The sequence below is a fragment of the Desarmillaria tabescens genome (genome assembly GCF_030435595.1).
Source record: "Desarmillaria tabescens strain CCBAS 213 chromosome Unknown EV420scaffold_1, whole genome shotgun sequence".
In the NCBI taxonomy this organism is placed as follows: Eukaryota; Fungi; Basidiomycota; class Agaricomycetes; order Agaricales; family Physalacriaceae; genus Desarmillaria; species Desarmillaria tabescens.
In genome coordinates this window covers 4,495,296-4,515,120 of record NW_026848300.1, presented here as the reverse complement: position 1 = coordinate 4,515,120, position 19,825 = coordinate 4,495,296, and the positions used below count along the sequence as shown (strand labels likewise).

Below are 19,825 nucleotides of genomic sequence, written 5' to 3'. Positions count from 1 at the left end.
TGATCATATGGTTGGCGGCCCCCTAGTCTCCCTTTCAAGTCTCTCAGAATCCTCAATGCCCTTGGTCGCCTGCAAAAGGGGTAGACTTTTCTCCGACAATCGGCGAAGTCGTCGTCCATGATGAGACCAGGGGTTGATGTGCGTTTGACCCTTTGAGACCACCACCATTGGAGGAAACTTGGCGGCCTGTCTTCAGGCGAGTTATTTTTTCGTCTTTTGTGTAAAGGTGACCCATTCTGATGATGTTTCGTTCAGTTCAAAGGTCCAGAATGCAAACGTTTCAATAACGGCTCTAAGCGCATCTCGGTGGGCTAGGAGATTGCGGTGGCGCTGTAGTTATAATTCGGGGAGGAAAAAGAAGAGTTGTATGCCATTCAGAAGTATTCCCTCAGGTACGTCTCTTATCCGGTATGTGTGGCCTAGTCATGTTCATTCATATGTTAGCCACTGCATGTGCACACCAAGAGAAACGAATTCAATCTTTTTCATCATGGAATAACCCTCAATTCGACCCGGCTAGAACATTCTCACTCGCTAGGACCCTCTTCCGTCCTTCGTCTTCCCGAGATCATCACGTCATCTCCCATTCGAAATCATACCTTATGTATGCAATAGGATCGCTACACCATTACCGGAACCTGTATGTATGCGCTAGCAACGAGTTGAAGGAACCACGACATATTTATTCCTCGCGACAGGATACAGCACAATCATCTACGAGATTATGGAACATGACGATATTGCCCCTTTGTGCGATGGCCGAGAGCGACTGGGCACGAACCAAGCGCTGACGTTAGGAGCCCTAATTTACTAACGATTATGTGAGTACTATCATGTTATAATAACTCTTTACTGACTAATATCGTCTAGTCAATGGGGTTCCGTGAGCAGGAGGCGGTCGGGGAAAAGCTTTTCTGATTTAAGCGCGTCAAAGATCGGGGCGCCTACTACGAGTAGAACGACGGCCATTAGCTTACAACATTTGCCGTTTTACCTTGTCCAAATAACCCATGTCCTTGCATTCGCCTGCATCTGAACGGTTCAATCTATGCGTGCGGACAAAGATGGTCCTACAATACTGCCCTGCCCATGGTCTGGCTGATTGGACCACGACACGTGAACACCAACGCCGTCCCTCACAAAAAGGTCCCGTTATCCCAGCCACTGAGCCCGTTGACATCATTACACATCTGGCGCCCCGTCCGCGGCATCTTTCGTCGGACTAGACCATAGAGCACCCTCTTCGCTCCCTTTATGAAGTACAGAATACTGTATTTGAGAATTTGATTTCGGGGCCCATCCTACTAAGCTATTTACGAGACGACGACGGATGTCAACGTGGTGTCTGGACAGGCTTAGCTCCGGCCATTTCAAAATCTCATTCGGATTCCTAAAGTGCCAGGCTCGGCTTCACTGACTCCAAGACGGTCGACTACATGCGCCTTTCCAGCAAGGTCCAGCTTGCAGAAGCTTTTAATTCTCACCGACTTGTTCAGTCTTGCCCGGGGGCTTTCTCGGTGATGATGCAGAGGATAGGCTACCGTACATACCTTTCCCGCACTCTGCAGTCAAATTAGCACATCCCCGGCCTCCCTTTTGCGTCCGAACTTATGCCTATTTCGAACCAAGGGAAGCTCGCCGTGAGCCTGGATCTTTTGATTGTAGATGCACGGTTAGTGCTTGGTGAACTCCCGGACGGTGGAAGGGAAAGTGACAGAAACTGAAACTGATGTCGGCGTTCTCGAAGGACTGTTATGATGTTTCTACACGTCATCTTGTATATGACGCACGCTAAAGACAGTTCAGTCTTGCTTCATACGAATGCCGTGCTACGTCTACGACTGCCCCTGCGACACGTTCAATTCACGACACCTCTATATAATTCATTCTCTGCTGCTTGTGTAAACCCGATCCAGGGTTCCTCTTCCTTTCTAGTTCGCTATTCGATCTTCTCGGTGGTTCCGTCTGGAAACGACGCATATTCGACACTTCAGTAGTATCTGGCCAACACCACGGAATTCAGTGGCATGCCTTGACGTGACATAGGAGTGCGGTCGACTTGCGATTCGAAAAATAAACCCCATTGATTGCGAAAAAAGTGTAACAACAAACCACTATGCGGATAACGACAGCGCCGATTATCCGGTACTTGCTGCTTGTCTGCCATCGTGCATTTCAACGGCAGGGAACTTAGTTTAGGTGCCTTCCCGCCTCAAAAATACCTCAAACTTTGCGCGGACGGATGCGAGAGCATGGACTATTCGTCTGAGGATGTTGAAGATGGTCGGGCCGGAAGAGTTGGAGAGTGCGCTACAGGTCAGTGTAACGCGTTGGTTGATTGGCCATTTACTGACCAGTACACTTTCCTGCAGGTTTGGAAACGGTTCCTTTGCATGTTAACCCGCAGATCACAAGGGCAAAATCCGTAAGTATAATTATGTTCTGATATATCTGTACTGACTAACATCGTCTACTGGTAACGGCACAAAGGCCATCGAACCTTCTCGCGTCAAGTCCCTTTTCCCCAATGCAGCAGACGGCCTGGGGAGATATCTCCATCAAACCCATTGACGACTAGATTGCCTGCTACGAGTAGAAAAATCCTCGCAATCTCATAATTCGCTGGCTTCCCTTGTCCGAATATCAAACTCGGGTCCGTGGTGCGTGATGCAGGCAGACGTTCATGGCATGCGTAACGTATCGAAGTCCCGTGGTATCTCAAAGTCTATTCTTCCTGGCTTTTGTTTCGGCCGCCTCGCTTTAGTGCCCTTTAGAGTGGTGACAGAACTGGTGTCATCCCCGACGGGGCTATCAGAGCCCCCATTTCGTTTGGACACCTGATTGTACAGATTACTCGTATGGACATACTTACACCGTTCAAAGACAGCCGGAGAGCGGCTTTCTTCATGCACGGGAGATTCGACGAAACTCATCATTCCAACTGGCGATACTGGTGGTGAGCCTGATGGGAATGGTGCCGATGGGAATGGTGAAGCCGTCATGTTGTCCCTTCACGCTTGAAACTGATATTGTCCTCATTTTAAGGGACCCTATTCGACGTCTAGTCCTCTCTTCTGCCTTCGGGAAGACCTAGGACGCCCGCCGCCTTTTGTGAGTAAAACGATCTAGTCTTCTCTCATAAGCAACCGTTAACAGAATTTAGGTAAACATATATACGACATGATGTGGCCCGCGTGGAACATGTCGGCCAACTGCCATGCCGGAGTGTTCGATTCGTGCAATAACGATACTGGAAAGCATGTGTTTCCCTCCATTCTATTTCTCGCTTCGTTTAATGTCATGTCAAGCCTGTGGGGGTGTACGGTACCTCGACGTTTCACCAAGACGGATACCCTTACCCCAACTCTGCAGCCCATCCCGTCGTCTTCGCAATTCACCACTGTTTCTACCATTCGAGGTGGGACTGTAGTAATATCATCAGCACCTACGACTCTGACTTCGATTACCGTACGTTTATTTTCACTACTATCGACATTCCATACTGATCCGCGTAGTCTGGGACTCTTACTATAGGAAAGGTTATGTCAATTGCTAGAAAAGCTGCGAGTGAGAGTGGCAACAAGAATAGGGGTGTGGTCACGCTTGGATTTTCTTCACTAGATGTGGTTGGCAGTATTGTGGGAGTACTCTTTGTTTCGTAGAAGTGATAACCGTTATATTATTAGCCATTCGTTGAAATTTTTTAGACTTGAGAAATCATTCAATTCGGGTGCGTCCAGAGGGTGTTTCGCTTTGAGTGTAATTTCTTAAACACGACAAGCGCGTTCTCCCTCTTTGCTTGATGGAATGCCTTATTTCCTGTTCTATGATGTTCTTGATATAAAGACGTCCCAGCGACAGTCGCTAACTGGTTCGTCCGGACTGGATCTGCACTCGAGGCGTCCTATATCGCGCTAGTACAAGTTGAGAACTGCAGTTTGGCGCTAATGACCACGTCGAAATACTGATATGATATAGAAAATGCTGTACTCGCCGTTCCGTCTTGCACCGATGTCCTACAAATGCTCAATCCCATCAGCACCCTGCGTAGGCCCAAATATTTGAGAACTGAAGCTTTACTCATGGTTTATGATAGCAGCATCGGAGTCCAGGTAAGTAATCCGCGCCTTCCTTCTCATGGCACTCTTTACTGAGACAGTTCCTTTCCCAGTAGATAGTCGATCTAAATCCAATTTATTTTCGCTCAGGATGACTAGTTCTTTGGATAGAGTTTCGGACGACGTCAGTGGCATTTGGTTTGATGCTATAGAAAAAAGAGCCGGGAAATACATCATCTGTACGAATTCTTTCCGCGGGGGTTATAATCGATCGGTTTTCTCTCTACATCCAAACTCTTCTTGGCTGATGTCGGTGTCTTTCCTCAGACACTCGGAACCGAGAAACTGGGGGCTTAAAGATGATTATATTACGCAAACCTTGCTCCTTAAAGGTAAGATCCTTACTCAATGGACGATCTGATAAAATTCAGGGACATGTCAAGGGAGGTGCAATGATGAATCATGATACTCATCTTGAAGTGATAGTCAAATGACATCCTCCAGTTCAGACCCCAAAACGCGTAGGGAACTGAACAGCGTGACACTGGTACACATCAAATTGCCTCCCGGAGCCGTGCGATTTCTTATAGCTTCGAAAATATGACACCACCCAGGTATGGTGTTGGGGGATAGCGAAAGAAGATCAACTTATGCCGTATTGACCTGGGACGTTCATCACGTCAAATCCCACGCCTTGTTACTAGTTACGGAACTTGACCAAGCCGGTCAATGCAGGGAGCGTACGTCACCGCCATAAGTAAGTGAGAAAATCGATCAGTTGATTCGAAGAAGTTTATTGTACCCCGAAAGATCTACTGGCAAGTGATGGTTAATTTTCAATATGATACGGAATATATTGAAATCGCCGGGATACTTAGCCCCATGATACGACTCGCCCTTTTCTACAGCCGTTTTCTCTATTTTCAGGAGACTCCAAGTTACAAATAGTCATATTGTGATGAATTAAAATGGAACTGATAGAGAACTATTCGGAAGTCCTAATTGGTTGACTAAAAGCGGAGTGCGTGTTCCATAAAAAGCGGGGACAACCACACGATCAGTGTCCTGCACGTTCTGCAGGCTCCATTTTAACCGAGAGGCGGTTCTCAGCAAGTTCAGAAGAAAGAGCAGCTGTCTGGAAAGAAAGACGAACAGGGCATTTCCATCCATGAGAAAATAAATCCGGTTGCTACATCGGATCGATTAGGAAAGATGACCTCGAGGCTCGAATGCATCTGAGGTACGTTACAATTATTCCGTCAGGCGAACTTCTCTGAGGAAATCCGGGGTCAGTGATAACTAGCCTAAGGTGAGACAAAGAAAAGAAACCTCGGCGCGAGCCACCCAAGATGGTTTTTGCGATTACCGCGCGCGAAGCTCGGTAAGTTAAAAGATACGATGCGATCTGTGCCTGATCAATAAGCATGAGAATTTAGACATGCCTTCGGCCCGCAGCCGGTATAGGCAGTCAGTATCTCGTCTTGAAAATCATGGAAACGTATCCTTGCCTTAGCCTTTAGGTTTACACGATAATGTGTTACGAAGGTAAACGCACTGAAGGCCTTGACGCACATTGGTTTCAGGGGGTCCATCACTCGTGGCCCGTCACGAACTTCGTCTGGAAGCAAAATCACTTCAGTTCCAATTCCAGACTGTATGCGGGTACGCATGGATTCCTTCCTTGCTGATTACATCCTCGTGCAGGACATGCAACCACGGTGGAAAAAAAAGAAAAGTCATGCATCAGCAAAAAGACTGCTGACCTTGACAACAGGAAGAATGCCTGCGGAAAGGAAAGAAATCTCACAAGTCCCTGTAAGGAACATTATATCATCCATACGCATAGAGAAACGTTAGTTTGTGCCATTGATCGAATATTTCATGATATAGTAGTCTTTCTTTAGGCCTGAGGCCGCTTCTGAAGCTTTGACTGAATCACGGTTCCGAATAACGCTTCAATTGGTAAAATATCGTCTTGAATCCTATGTTCAGCTAAAAGTTTCCCAGTCATCTAAGGATTTCACTCAATTACCATTGCCCTCTGACCTTAATCAAAGTTGAAATTTTGACCGAGCGTTCAATGTTCATATCCATCGGCATCGAGGTTGGAAAGCAGGGGTAGGTTCCAAGCGGCGCATTTCTTACTGGATCTCCTTGTAACATGGATGCTCGTCAGTATGCCACGGATGTCACTGTTATATTTTCATATCCTCCACTCACAAAATGACCTAACGCATTTTACGCCAAATCTCGTCATATCGATCCTGTTTCACCTAGAATAGATAAGTTTTGGTCGGGACCTTGCTGTTACAAGACTTGGAAGAAATCGTTATATTTGGGAAAACCGCCGAAGACACCGCATGGGCGCCATTTGTCTGCCATCTGAACGCATAAAGATATCATCCACGAACCAAATTGATGGTGTGATAGCCAAAGTGAGCAAAACCTCGCACGAGCGGTAGCGGCGGCTTTCGAGAGAGTTACAACGTAGAGAAAACTAGCACATTATCCTGTGGGTCCAGAGAAGTTTATTGATATCTATTCTTTTGGATGGATGAAACAACTCGGAAGACTTAGAAGTTTATGTATTTGGAGAGGACTACTCTTTCACTCATCTGAAGAGAATCGTCACCTGCCGAGGGCCGCATTGGAGTGACATGCTTCTGACAAAGTCCAATAAAAAATTCCATCCGAACGCAAGAAGGTGACCCCGATCAAAAATAATCCACTCACCATCAACTCATGAAACATGTGTAACGTCTGGAATAATACAGGAAGGTGCCGCTGATGGTGATTGTGAATTGTGCGTTTAATGGAGCTATAGAACAACAAGTTTAGCCAAGGACGGAGAAAACGAAACCTAAATGGAAAACTCTCTTTTCTAGTTAGTGAATGAGTAGTTAGTAAACACTATTATTCCAAACCATCTTCCTCGCACAGACTCATCAGTGTACTGTCGTGTGACCTGATTGTCGAGGGACAAAAATGGACGTTGGTCAAGCCGTACACGTCGACGGCAATATTACATGTGTAGTCGGCATATGACTTCTTCTCAGCTCCTACAATCTGTGTCTAGCTAATTAGATTTCCGCACAATAGACGCAGACCGAGTTTTTGAAATTCGTTATTAAGGACAACTCGAACGACGTTACAATGGGTGAGATAAACATCATCAAATACCAAGTAAACGTTGTCCTGTCCTGAATGACCCAAAAGAGAACACCTAACCTTCAGGAAAAGATGCGAGCAGTGAATGATTGGTCATCAGATCTCGAGATCTAATCTTTGATGCAGACAAAATTCCCCGCAGTGGGGCTTGACTCGGGCCGGAGATATTTTATCCCAAAGTACCCTATAGTACCACTATGATACGAGCTGAACGAGGACCTTACATGTACGGTCCGCGTTCGAAGAACCCGAGAATGAACCTCAGGAAATCCTTATATCTGCCTTCTCAACTAAGGAATAACTAAAGAATCATGACAGACTATTTGGAGATCGTACTTATTTTATACATGTCCCGGATATACTATACGGATCATCTCGGAGGTAATCTGTTGGTATTTTCTTGGCATATGATACCATGATCTGAGCGATATCATCTGAATTTCACGGTTTGCTTGCTCCCCAATTTCACATTTGAGCCTCGATTAGTCTCCAATATAATACACGCCTTACTATTGATATGTATCAACATACACTATACTTGTATTTATATTCTCTCGCCGAAGACTTTAGTTACTGGACGAATGACCTGGATTATTGACCTTCATAGTCCGTATCATTTTATAATTTTCATTATATAAACAGGTAAAGAATGTCGAGCTCGCAGAATTCCTGAGACCGTGCTTACTCAGTTTTCCAACCAGTCTGATGCGTTGCCTCAACCAAACTCCCCATTCAGAGTGTTATCGCTGCTTGTAGTATGTCCCGTAAACCGAGGACCCCGGCATCCGATCCTTTAGTAGAATCTAATCGGAATCTGTATAGCTGAATGTATGTGGGAACAAGGTTTGCAAGTCCGTGATGCAAAATGTGTTCAGTGCCCGGGTTTCCTTGTCTACCTGGGTCGGTGTCGGCATGAGCGACTACGACATGCCGCCACCTCGGATTTTTCCAGTATTCAATACACTTCCAGTTCTCGTCTCCTCGGCTGACGCTGTGCCGATTTAATCAGTCAGTCTTACGCATTCTTGATTGAGCAGAGTGTGGTTATCCATCTACATGGTTTGACGAAGCATGTGTAGACTCCTGCAACGGTATGGTCTAGCGCCGCTCCTCGCTGATCTTGCACTGCCAATAGAAGCATTTGATATTTCCTGTCCCAGCTCATGCAGCTCCGTTGAATAGCGTTCTTACGCACCTACTGCGGACGCATCCATTTTCTACTTCTCGTGTTTCATTACTCCGAATGGGATTTCGAGATTCTCCTACGGGGAGGTCATCATCTGCCCTCTGTGCTAGAAGCACTATGACCGTGGGTTCTGGTCACTTCGATAATTTCCCTCCAGTTTCTGCTGAATCTCTATGCGTGTTTGAAAATTTAGTAGAAGGAGCTTACTCCTGGGACTTGGATAGATTGAAGCTCATTGAGTACAACGTCTGGAAAAACGATAATAAGGTACTTCCAGTAAATAATTGTCACTCATTCAAAAATGAATGCAATTTCCGGAAATGAGGGCTGCAGCGGACTGAGTATATTTCTCCAACATTGTTTAACTAGATACCTATGACCGTCGGCGGTGAGACCTACCCGCACTCAGACCGCACTGGGCTGAATATTAAATTTATATTGCTCCAAAGCGGAAAGTCATGGGATAAGCTCTTCCACAAAAGATATGAATGTCATCCTGAAAACCAGCGGTGTGCCGGAGCAATATAGATCAAAGGAATAGTACATGAAACGAACCCAAGCACAGGGGAAACGGGAGAGAATTATAGGCAAGAATATGTAAATTGCTTGAAGTACGTCAGCCTCAGGCATAGCTACGTATCATTGTTAGCAATGCGGGCCTTCGGCAGCGTCAGGGGGATGAAACGGAATTGAATCCAGCCCACGACCCACATATCGATAGCAGTACTGTAAATCTCGTCAGATCTAAGAATCGTTATACGGGAATATGTAACTTACGTTCAGCGAGGCTATGCCTCTCCACGGCTGACTGAGTGAAGCGTAGAAGGTACGCAGAACCACTCATAGGCCGCTAGCGACTATGCAATACAATAGAAAAAGATTTGAAAACGTCAAGTACTACGTGATAACAATGACGACATAAAAGCGGAAATATTACATAGAATCTGTTGGATAAGAAAGAAATGCGTCTCTATAATATGACTCAAGGGAGTAATCGGAGGCAGAACCCCATCGGTACCGAGCTTTCCTGTATTTCACACAACGTATTCGTCGTCCAGGAGTCAATCGGCTTGGAAGCACGCAATTAAGGATCCGTAACAAGCCGTCCGCCTACGACCAGTCATGAACATCCGATTCTATCAAGCGGATGGAAAAAAGGCTTCTTTGTTCTAGTAATACTGTTTTCATACTCGATATTTCTCCCAATACAAAGGGATGGCATACTGCACTATGAGAATTGAGAGAGTGGAAAGGACCCAATGCTCCATAACCTTGGACGAAAATAAACGAGGCGAAGAATTTTGATCGGGCTATTCCGAGATACCCGGTCCGGGGCCCTGGTTGATCTGAGACGACGATTCGGAAGAAGCAGAGGGCGTCCAAAAAGCCAATGACTGAGGTTTGCACTACCGTTTTCCACCTACCAACTTACTAACGTGACATGTCCCCAAAACCACAGCCGAATCCCCCGAGGTTATTTACGACCGACCGTGTCTTCGCTACCTCACTCTATACCCAATCATGAGCGACCGGCTACGCGGATGCCTGGATTTTGACATCTAAATGGCTTGAATTATTTGTGTCGAGATCTCGCGGTCCTATTGTTAAAATAAGCAAACATCTCCTTGGTGCTAAAGATGTGGCGTCACGGCAACTTGACACGCTGTATGCGTGCGTACCTTCATTAATTGATTACTCGTGATTTTAGCTGTTTCCCATATATCGCTATAGGATGACGTTCGCAGGGTCGCCAGTCGCGGCTTGTTCAATTATTATATGTGCGATCGCAATCCAGATGAAGCAAAGCACTTTCACGCGTCTTGCTCATGGTTGTGAGTGTCGGCATCTTGACAATTGAATTTTTTACCTGAAGCCGTAAGCCGTAGCTGCCCGTATCTATCATTTGACTCTCATCGTCCATGTGTAGTCAGAACACGGGGAGCATCGGTAAATTTCTCAGCTGTGCCTTTTCTCGAAAGTGATGATGATACAATTCCATAGAAAGGTCATATCATCCGCCTGAGTCGGCCTTGATACTACTAGGGCATACCAATCGCTTTTTCACTTGCACAACCGGATCTCTTTGTAGTATCGATATACCGACACGAGTAATCTCTTCCTCTCTGAGCGATATTCACAAGTCTGACTAGCAACTTTCATCCAACAAAATAACATTCCAACCTACGCCTCTCCCACCCAGAGAACCATGCAAACGGTCTTAATCTACCACTACCTTGGCTCTGCCCATTCCGATCTTGATCGGAAGGACTGCAGGCATACAGCACTTTACGCCGCTCCTCATTGCTACTCCCCACCCCCACCAACACCACCAATTGAACCCATCGCCAACTCATGATCCCCGAAGACATGATCAATATTCTTCTGTTCGCTCTCTCATCCCTTCGCTAAAGGGGAATGTACTTAATACGCTAAGGCATCCAGCTACGAATCTAGGCTGTTGCGTGAACCCAAGCATCGGAGAACGATGTGGGGAGCCTGAGCGTGAACTTAGATCATGACTCCGCATTCCTCTCAACTCAACGTCTTGGATTCAGTTAGTACGCCTCGAGGTTCTGTCACACGTCCCTCTCCAAAGCTTCCCGTCCTCCGCTCTCCGCACTCCGCACTCCGGTGGCGACAAAGCCCTGTCAAGAAAAAACCAATGCCATGATGTGCGTCACCTCGGAGAATTCATCCTAAAAATCCTTTGAGTTACCGAAGCGGCCGGCAATCGGGTGGGGACTCGGGCGGTTTCATGGGATTCTTTCTTCTCCTGGCTTCTTCTTCATAGCTATGGCGTTATCGCGAAGCTGCCGCCTTTCTCTTCCTGGAAAGAAGGACGTTCCAAGCGAACCCCGTTTCATGTCATGGAAGTAATGCTTCGCAGCCAAAGTCGCCGTCATCGGTCAGTTGAAATCGTTAACGCAGGGAATAGAGCTCATTCTAAGCGTCAAGGATACGGTTGATGTTCCCGTATTGCGTTTACACGCTCTTCATTATCGTTGATCCTTCCTTGCAGGTTACAGCAACCATTCAATCCGTCTCTTCCAAATCTGCCAGTAACCAGACCACCCATCACTCCGTTGCTCGATTTCTAGAAAAATGGTATGGTAATCCTCTCGCACTCTTTCTGACTGACTTCTCACTCCTTGATAGGTACTCACGCTTCCTACGGTGTTTCTGCTCGAATCAGAAGGGCTCAACTTAGACAAGCAGATCCCCCAGCAAACTTTCTGGAAACCACTTGCACTCTCACCTCTCCCCCTGAACATTTACCCGAATCGAGATAGAAGTCACCCTCGCTCAATCCGAGGTTCCTATAGGCTCCGTCGAAGTTCTATTCAACGACGTCGCAGTCCATGATCATCGTCGTGAACTAATGATTCAAGAATCAAAGGTAAGCAAACGATACTTTTGGAGCATTCATCGAACCTACTCAAGAACCAACAATTGCACGGCCCAGGTAGCGACGGCGGGACCTCTAAGCTAAGCCATCTACGCTCAGGAAATCCAGCCGCGCACCGGTCGTGTAAGGATACAGTGCGACAGCAGGGTATGATGATAAGTACAGCCATAGCAATCCCTCTTAGCTCAGTTGGTAGAGCGCGTCACTAGTATTCAATTCGGGTCATGAAAGTTGATGACAAGGTCAGTCGTTCAAGTCGGCTAGAGGGAATCAGCCTCACGACAAGGATATCTTTTACTGAGTGAATCCAAGAATTATAATTGAAATCAATATTTATCTAATCTTTCGCTGGGCTGGACTGACGAACCCCCCCAGAACTGAGAACACCGAAATTCACCGGTATAACGGCAGGGGCGATGAACGGACGGCGGACGCTGTATATTTACAATTAGCTCTTGAAATGCGGAAATGCGATCGATCGCATCGTTTTGCAGGGATCGGCCAATGTTTGTGGGGAGGAATGATATTTGATATCAGGGTACCCGGGAGTGATAAGGAGTCACTATTTAGAATGATAAGTAGCCCTCTTAGCTCAGTGGTAGAGCGTGTCACTCGTATAGAATATAACAGGAGCATCTTGTGATGACAAGGTCAGTCGTTCAAGTCGGCTAGGGGGCATTACTTTTGTCCCTGCCCACGAAGATTCAACAAACTCTATAAAAAAAACTACATTGAAATAACACACACATCAATACTTTTACTTTGAATGGAACGACTAAAAACACATCAAACGGAGGCGAATGAACAAAAAAAGGACGGTCCGACAAAACGTGTATAGCAAAAGCAAACCCAGATGCAGCCCATACCCTACCCTTCCTCTTTCTCAACAACTCCTCCTTCGTCGCCACCAGCACCGGTATCCCTTTCCCAACTAGTTGACGGCCTACTCCCACCAGGTCCCCCATTACTCGTGCTCAAAAAGTCCAGCCAAGCGCCGTCAACTCTGCCCTGAGTAGGACTATGCGTCTGCCCAGGACCAGCTTGGGCATTCGCCGGAGCGTGTATCGGCCAATCGAACCCTCCCGCGCCAGATCCTGCACCCGCTGTCCCACTGGACGACCCCGGCCTGCCATGATCGTCAAACAAGCCAAATATCTCGCTACTTCCGCGAGACATGGGTGCACTCAGTGGGTAGCCCGTATATCGCTGCCTCTCGCCTCCGAATTGGGCAGGAGTGGAGAAGCTGCTTCCACCGCTTCCTCCCCCTCCTCCTCCCCCTCCACCGCCTCCACCGCCGCCGCCGCCGCCTCCGCCACTGTAGAAGGGTGCGTGGTGGTACTGCGAGGGTGGTGGGTAGAAGCCTCCTTGGCCTGCGGCTCCACCCGCTCCTGCACCTCCTCCGCCACCACCAGACCCGGATCCAGAGGAGGAACGGCTGTGCATGCCGGGTCCAGAAACGCTCGGCGGCGATAGACGCTGTTTCTTGTGGGGATTCGTGTTTGGGTGGGGGTGGCGGAGAGAGGAGATGGGGATTGATGAGGACGAGGTTGATGGTTGCTGAATGGGGGTCTGGGGAATGGGCGGCGGAGGTATGGCCATCGAGCGGGGCGGGGGCGGCGGGATGTGGGAGTGGTGTGATTGATGGTGCTGCTGGTGCTGATATTCGAGCTGTCGGGAGAAAGAGTGGGTTAGTTCGTGGTGGTACGTGGAGAAAGGGAGACCAGAAGGGATTAGAGAAGCTGCGCGGTCAACGGAAGCCAGGATCGCGACGCCATGACGACGGCGGGCACGACGGACAACAACGCACAGATAGCCTTCGTCATCGTCGTGCACAACGACGACGAAGCGACCGCCGGAAAGAAGAGTGGATATGGTGGTGCTGACTCACCTCGCCAAGGTCAGCCCCAACGGGTCTGAGTCGACCACTGCCCCTACGTTTTGACGGCACAGAGGACACGACTTCCTCCTCTTCCTCTTCCTCCTCTTCATCGATGATCTTTGCGGCGCCAGAAAAGTCTCCTGGACCACGCGTATCCTTCTCGCCCTCGTACTAGAAAAGGAGGTCGTCAGTGACCCCTATAGCAACCCGGAAGAAAAAGACTTGTTCGTACGCGCAAATGCCGCTGCACGATATCCCTAGTGTCGCCAGAGCAGTATTCATACAGCTTCAGATGATGGCCCGGGCGTTCCTCTAAAAATAGACGACGAGCGTCAGCCGAGTCCTCTTGGCACCAACAACCTCGAACACGCACCAAAGATGATCACAGCAACGTCCACACTACACAGCACACCGAGCTCGTACGCTTTTTTGAACAGTCCATTCTTCCTCTACGATGCGAGCCAAAAATAAAGAAGGAAATGCCAAGAACTTTATTAGTCTCGTGTCGGGACAAAAATAGCAGCGACCATTGGGATAAAGAAAGATGGGAGCAAAGACGGGATTGGGATGGACAGTATGGGGGATGGGGAATGGTCTTGGGGACAGAGATTAGGCGTACCTTTAGAAAAGTCACCGAGCGGTTTCGTTCATGCTACACCCGCACCCAAAAAAAACCCATCAGCGCCTCATATCCACCAATAACCCATCCCAGCATCGAGTACTCACAGTAATCGGCTGTATCTCAATCTTTCTGCGTCCCATGGCGAGGTGTGTTAAAAGCAAGGTGGTGGTGGGTTACGAGGTGGGAAGTTTGTCGCCCTCTTTGCCCTTGGGTATGTATTGCGCTGCCGATATGCCGTATCAAAACATCCACAAATAATTCTCGGTGGCGGTCTTATATTGCTCCCGGCGATCGGGTTCGACGATTTCGGATCTCATTTGTCTTTTCGATCTCAGTCAATGACCGGAGGAGATCAATCCATCATCCCTGATCCCAGTCCGATACCCAGTAATTTTTTTTTTTGCGCCCCCTCCCTGATCCCAGACGTTTTGTTTGTTGATCTTCTTCCATCTTACTTACAATGTACCCCCCAACAACATGCTTAGCGTCTTTGGTAATTACACGCTCTCCCGGCCATTTGATCTGAATCTCCGCGTAATCCGGCGCTTTCCCTCCCCTCCATCCTCCCCGCAATAAACCCATTTTCGTCATATCTCCTCCCCCCAGCTTCACGCGCAGTATTTTTCCCACTCTCAACTAGGAATCAACAAAAAACACCATTGTTTGCTGATGGTTGCAATCTCGGGATGCCGTAACCCGTACATACATCGTCGGTGTTTACATAACCCTGACAAGCTGGGCGCGTCCCACTGAAACTTTCGTTCGCGTCCGACCATCTTCCCGCCCTCTTTCCTTCTTCTTCTCGCCTCTACCCTATCTCCACCTGTTTGATGGTAGACTTGCGACGTCATTCCACGACGTCACCCACTAATGAATGACTCGACGCGTGATTCCCTTGATTCCCTGATGCCCAAACTAGAACAAAAAAAATAAATTCCACATGGACAAATACCCTGCCTTCACCTCTGCCTTCGGGTACCCATCAAAACACAAACCTCCAGTTCGGACGCGTTGATTCTTCCCAGATAGGGAAGCCGTACTGATTCTCCATGCAAGACATGAATGCCGCGGGAGAAACCCTCTCTTTTCGGTCTGCTCTCTCATTGGCTCTTTATCCACCTCCACCTCTCATTGGCTGGTCAACCACACAACCTCATTGGTCCCCTCTGTTTGTTTTCCTTCCCATCTTCACCCGTGTTTCTTCCTCTACGTTATTCGCACCTCACTCTCTCATTTGTATTTCCCTAACCACCCCCCTTCTTCCTCCGAGTCGTTCCAGACCAAGGACTCATCATTTTATCCCTCACCACCAACCCAGCCTGTTCATTTCCCAGTCGCTATTCGTCTTTGTTTGGCCTCTTCCCTGCCTTTTTACTCGGTCTACCATACTATCCCCGGGAAGCATGGCTAAATCTTTCTTCCTCCTTTCCCCATCTCGTGCGGAGGCCTCGCCCCCACACTCATCCTCACCTGCGGCACCGTTACGCTAGCTCCCATCATCCAGACATCGGCTCCGTTACACCCGTTCGCCTCACCCACACACACTCTCCCTCCTTCGAAACCCAAAAACCCAAAAACGGGGTTACACCCTTACGTTCCATACCCCCCCCTTCCCTGCTTGTCTCTCTCGCCCTTTCCCGAGGTCCTTACGTTCAAGGGGGAACTACCCAGTACGCGTGGGGTAGACAAAACCTCCCGGAGTGACTCCTTACGTTGTACGACGCCCTCTCCTGGGAGGCGTTATCGTTTCCGATAGCACCGTCCGCCCCACCACCTTCTCTCGCAAAAACACATCTCCCACCTCGTATATCATTACGTTGGGTTTCAGAAAGAACCGCGCCCTTTCTCCCCTCTCCTCATAGCGGGGGTCTGGACTCTCCCCAACTCCTCGGCCCACGTTCATTTCCCACTTGACATCTGAACCGCTCTCGTAGGGGGAAAGTCAAGTCAAACTAGTAGCTGATTTTTTCCTACTCCGAAGCGCCACGTGAAATACAATGCACCCTTCGCCTCGTTGACTCTCGCTTCCACAGAACTCTCTAACATACGAGCTATCGACCTCGACCAGCGCCACTGCTTTCTCGTATACCAGCGCCACGAGCTAGGACCGATTATCCGCATGGGTGGACATCTCTTCGACGACAGTTTCTTGGCGGCAGGTGGAATCAAGGTCGAAGAGGGGGTTCAGCGTTGAGGCTGTCGGTGGCTGGGTGGTAGCGACTCTCCCATTTCTCATCATCGATATCTTAACGATAAGACTTTTCTTCTATGCTAGCCACGACAAAATATAAGTTCGTGGACTTAAATGGCCGTGAAACGATATTCCGTAGAATTGAAATGGAAAACGGCGTAGTTTTGTATTCATAAGTCACCTGTAGTAGATACTAATAACTATAGAATGAATGTGAATGTCGACTATAAGTAGAGATTCGAGAACCGGACATCAAAAAAACAGTACGCGCTGAAAACGATATCTCATTTCCTTCTAGCCGACTTGAACGACTGACCTCGTCATGACGATATCGTGGTTTCCATAATACTAGTGACGCGCTCTACCAACTGAGCTAAGAAGGATTGATGATGTTCTCTGACATATACATTACCTCGACCACCCATATTCATAGTTACAACCAACCGTAGCTCTCGACCCATCCAACGACCCTGACCATCCCCAAATTCAAAAAAAGTACCCGCCAACTCCCGATGCGACATTTATCCGTCCCTCATTCAATTCGTCAAACGCCACACGCCGATCCCTTGATAAAAATACCAAAAATCAAAAACCGGAAGAGATCGAGCATCTTTATTGGCTCCGAGGTAATAAATGATTTTCGTAAACGGGGAACATTCGTTGTAGAAATAACAAAGTAACGGGCGGCGCGCGGGCCCGACAGTGACTGACCGGCAATAGGGACTAGGCCTATCCATCGTCGGAATGAGTCTAGAAAGGCGCCTGGTCCGGCTAGGACGGTAACACTCTGTGCCGCCTCCCCGTAAATCTACTTTTGTTGGGCCTCGAGTACTTCTGGATGTACCAAGCGAGAGGCACCGATGAACCCCATTCGCACTTTCCGACTATCCCGAAGGAAAGTCCTCAATAACGGAATAGTACTAAACAAGAAGCCTGTCATTTCGTACAAATCATGTACCCAGAACTATAAAATTATGAATGCATGTCACATCCCTCGGGGGATTAGCAAAGACTCTTGATTGTCAAGCAAGAAGTTCGAAGTTCTCCTGAGAGCAAGCGGAAGAAGTAAGCACGCAAGTCTGATGAGACAACCGATAGTTCTCAGTTATCTGAAGCCCAGGATTGCACCGAGGAATCGACGAGGACCAGAGTATCACGGGAGTGATTTCCCCCTACCACACCAAGTACGAGTGCAATCAGTATGAGAGGATACAAGCAAATGGAGAAACACGGTGTCCCGTGGGGTAAGCGCAGCGATACAGGAACGACGAGGATTGGTAGGGCCACGCACGAGGATCCTCTCGGGGCGCTAGCCAGGAAGAACGGTTCGACCGACAAAAGGGGCAAGGGCAAGGACGGTAAATGAAAAAATTCCCATCGTACGGTGAAGGTATACAGCGATAAAGAACACGCTATTCACACTCGGAGGCTGTTGTCTTCTAACCAGAAAGATACTAGCTCAAAGGAATTAAGTAGGCTGTATTTGTATGAACGTGCCGGTACAACAGCCAGTAGATGGAACAGCAGGCATCGACGCCCCGAGGTGGTGAATGTTAAAGTTAAAGGGAGTGGTCCGGACATCCGATCGTCCAATCATAGCGAATACTTGGGTTGTTACAATCACAGTCATGAAACCAAGGAACGGATCGCGGCTTCAACGCGTATGGTATACATTCCTGACGACGTAAATTGCTTCGGAACGACCAAGGTAGTAAGTATGAAAACTACAGGCGTAATCACAGCAACAGGAGACGATGAATGTTATCAAGTTCTGCACAAAAAAGAACGCTTCAACTTCGCAAAGCGCACCTCAAGATAGACCAAATGAAAGACATAAGAAGCCATCGTGTCCCATCACTCTTCGCAGAATCCGCTGATAGCTCCCCAGTAGCAACGGTGATGGGAAATTGAAGAACGACGAAGACCGTATGATCGTCGTTGCGAGCTTAGGTAGTGCAAAGCGGGCGACGTTGAAACTGCGCGGGCCACGAACTACGAAATCTAAAGAATGGAAACCCACCATGTTGTTGCTTTCGCTTTCAGTGTTGTCTTCTATCTCCGCGAGCCGTATTCTGTTCAAATTTCTTCGTAAACATCGGCACGAACGACTCGAATGCTCTTCCCGTCCTTGGTGATAGAACCATAATATCCGTACACCATCGTTCTTTAGGTGATACTGCGGAGGGCCAGCCGTTAATACGATGCGTCGTCACGTATTGAAAAGAATAAGTGACTCACGCTCTGAAACCTTACGGGCTGAATAGTACTGATGAATGATCCATGCTGCGAGGGCTTCGGGACTAATGATTACAATCATGAATCCAACTCTACACGATGCCAAATGTATGGACCTTCGACTCGATTGTCGTCGACCTGGAACATGAGTACACATGTGCACGCAAAAATAGTGGCGAAAATGATATACATCAAAGTTCTCCGGTTCGTCCGAACAAGGTGGAAGCATAGAACTGTCGTCTACTGGCAAAATGTACTGTCGAAACGCGTTTTGAGAGGAGACACAGGCGGCTTTGTGTTCCGAAGTGAATGATTTGGACGGACGTTAGAGACGAGAACTCACAAAGGGGCGATCAATACAATGAGAATATAATTCTACTCCAAAGTCTGGGGTGAGTCGAATCAGTGGAGAGGCAGTGCTGCAGAAGCGTGGAAGAGGCGATGAGAACCTAATTCAATGAATACAGTTTGCCAAGGTAAGATGGTGGGATCACTGCTGACAGAGCCATGGTAATTGTCATGGAGAATGGCTCGTGCAGCTTATGCTTTCTCCGCGTAAGCCAACAAATGACCGATGTCGTGATCTTTGAAATCGAAGTTGGCGGAGTGGAATAAAGCGGTGGTCAAGGTGTTTCGGGGTCGGCCGCTTGTGGCGCTAAGGGTCATCATTGAGTCGAGTGATAAGATAAGATACTCAGGTCTTCTCGGGATTAATCCCCCACTTGTTTGCCGATAGTCACATCTCCGTGCGATCATATATGACCTGAAAGTGAAAACAGGTGAGACTAATCAACGACGTGTGACAAAGAATAATAGTTGAAGGGCGACTGACACTGCATCCATGTGCTATCCTGTCAGGTAGTCTTCATGAACTTGAAAGCGGTCGTTCAATGTAACCATTTTGAGTGACACTCGTCATTAATGTTTGAAGTCGCCCATGAAAGGTAGTCTGGCGTCGGTTATCGGGTATATTTCACTGGATATAAGTTACTGTGTTGGGTCTTCCGTTTCGTAGGCGATGTTCGGACATGATGGACGCTAGTCGTGAGTGATTATGACGCTTTCATTCGGTAACCAAAT

At 48.0% G+C, this 19,825-nt stretch overlaps 2 protein-coding genes and 3 non-coding genes across 5 annotated transcripts; 3 read left to right on the top strand and 2 right to left on the bottom strand.

Annotated features, from left to right (window-relative positions):
* The first annotated feature begins 3,088 nt into the window (after nucleotides 1-3,088).
* On the top strand, nucleotides 3,089-4,112 carry EV420DRAFT_1500948 (uncharacterized protein). Its single transcript, XM_060471030.1, has 4 exons — nucleotides 3,089-3,111; nucleotides 3,164-3,257; nucleotides 3,309-3,468; nucleotides 3,516-4,112. Exons 2-4 carry the CDS (start codon nucleotides 3,181-3,183, stop codon nucleotides 3,660-3,662), a joined length of 384 nt encoding a protein of 127 aa, XP_060340276.1. The 5' UTR covers nucleotides 3,089-3,111; nucleotides 3,164-3,180; the 3' UTR covers nucleotides 3,663-4,112.
* Nucleotides 4,113-11,992: 7,880 nt separating this feature from the next.
* On the top strand, nucleotides 11,993-12,088 carry EV420DRAFT_t16. Its single transcript has one exon. It is a non-coding gene; the product is annotated as a tRNA-Thr (tRNA).
* Nucleotides 12,089-12,399: 311 nt separating this feature from the next.
* Nucleotides 12,400-12,496, top strand: EV420DRAFT_t17. Its single transcript has one exon. It is a non-coding gene; the product is annotated as a tRNA-Thr (tRNA).
* A 1,031-nt stretch (nucleotides 12,497-13,527) lies between these two features.
* Nucleotides 13,528-14,569, bottom strand: EV420DRAFT_117521 (uncharacterized protein). Its single transcript, XM_060466204.1, has 5 exons — nucleotides 14,424-14,569; nucleotides 14,317-14,349; nucleotides 14,071-14,146; nucleotides 13,930-14,009; nucleotides 13,528-13,868 (listed from the first exon to the last, which is right to left on the bottom strand). Exons 1-5 carry the CDS (start codon nucleotides 14,457-14,459, stop codon nucleotides 13,638-13,640), a joined length of 456 nt encoding a protein of 151 aa, XP_060340275.1. The 5' UTR covers nucleotides 14,460-14,569; the 3' UTR covers nucleotides 13,528-13,637.
* A 2,229-nt stretch (nucleotides 14,570-16,798) lies between these two features.
* On the bottom strand, nucleotides 16,799-16,893 carry EV420DRAFT_t15. Its single transcript has one exon. It is a non-coding gene; the product is annotated as a tRNA-Thr (tRNA).
* Between the last annotated feature and the right edge of the window lie 2,932 nt (nucleotides 16,894-19,825).

Excerpts from the sequence above, each read along its gene's own strand:
- EV420DRAFT_117521 (XM_060466204.1), bottom strand. The coding sequence starts at position 14,459 with ATGGGACGCAGAAAGATTGAGATACAGCCGATTACT. Across the intron at positions 14,147-14,316 it reads GCTCGGTGACTTTTCTAAAG|AGGAAGAATGGACTGTTCAA; the intron begins GTACGCCTAATC and ends CTCGCATCGTAG. Across the intron at positions 13,869-13,929 it reads TCGTGCAGCGGCATTTGCGC|TACGAGGGCGAGAAGGATAC; the intron begins GTACGAACAAGT and ends CTCCTTTTCTAG.
- EV420DRAFT_1500948 (XM_060471030.1), top strand. The coding sequence starts at position 3,181 with ATGATGTGGCCCGCGTGGAACATGTCGGCCAACTGCCATGCCGGAGTG. Across the intron at positions 3,258-3,308 it reads TGCAATAACGATACTGGAAA|CCTGTGGGGGTGTACGGTAC; the intron begins GCATGTGTTTCC and ends TGTCATGTCAAG. Across the intron at positions 3,469-3,515 it reads CGACTCTGACTTCGATTACC|TCTGGGACTCTTACTATAGG; the intron begins GTACGTTTATTT and ends TGATCCGCGTAG.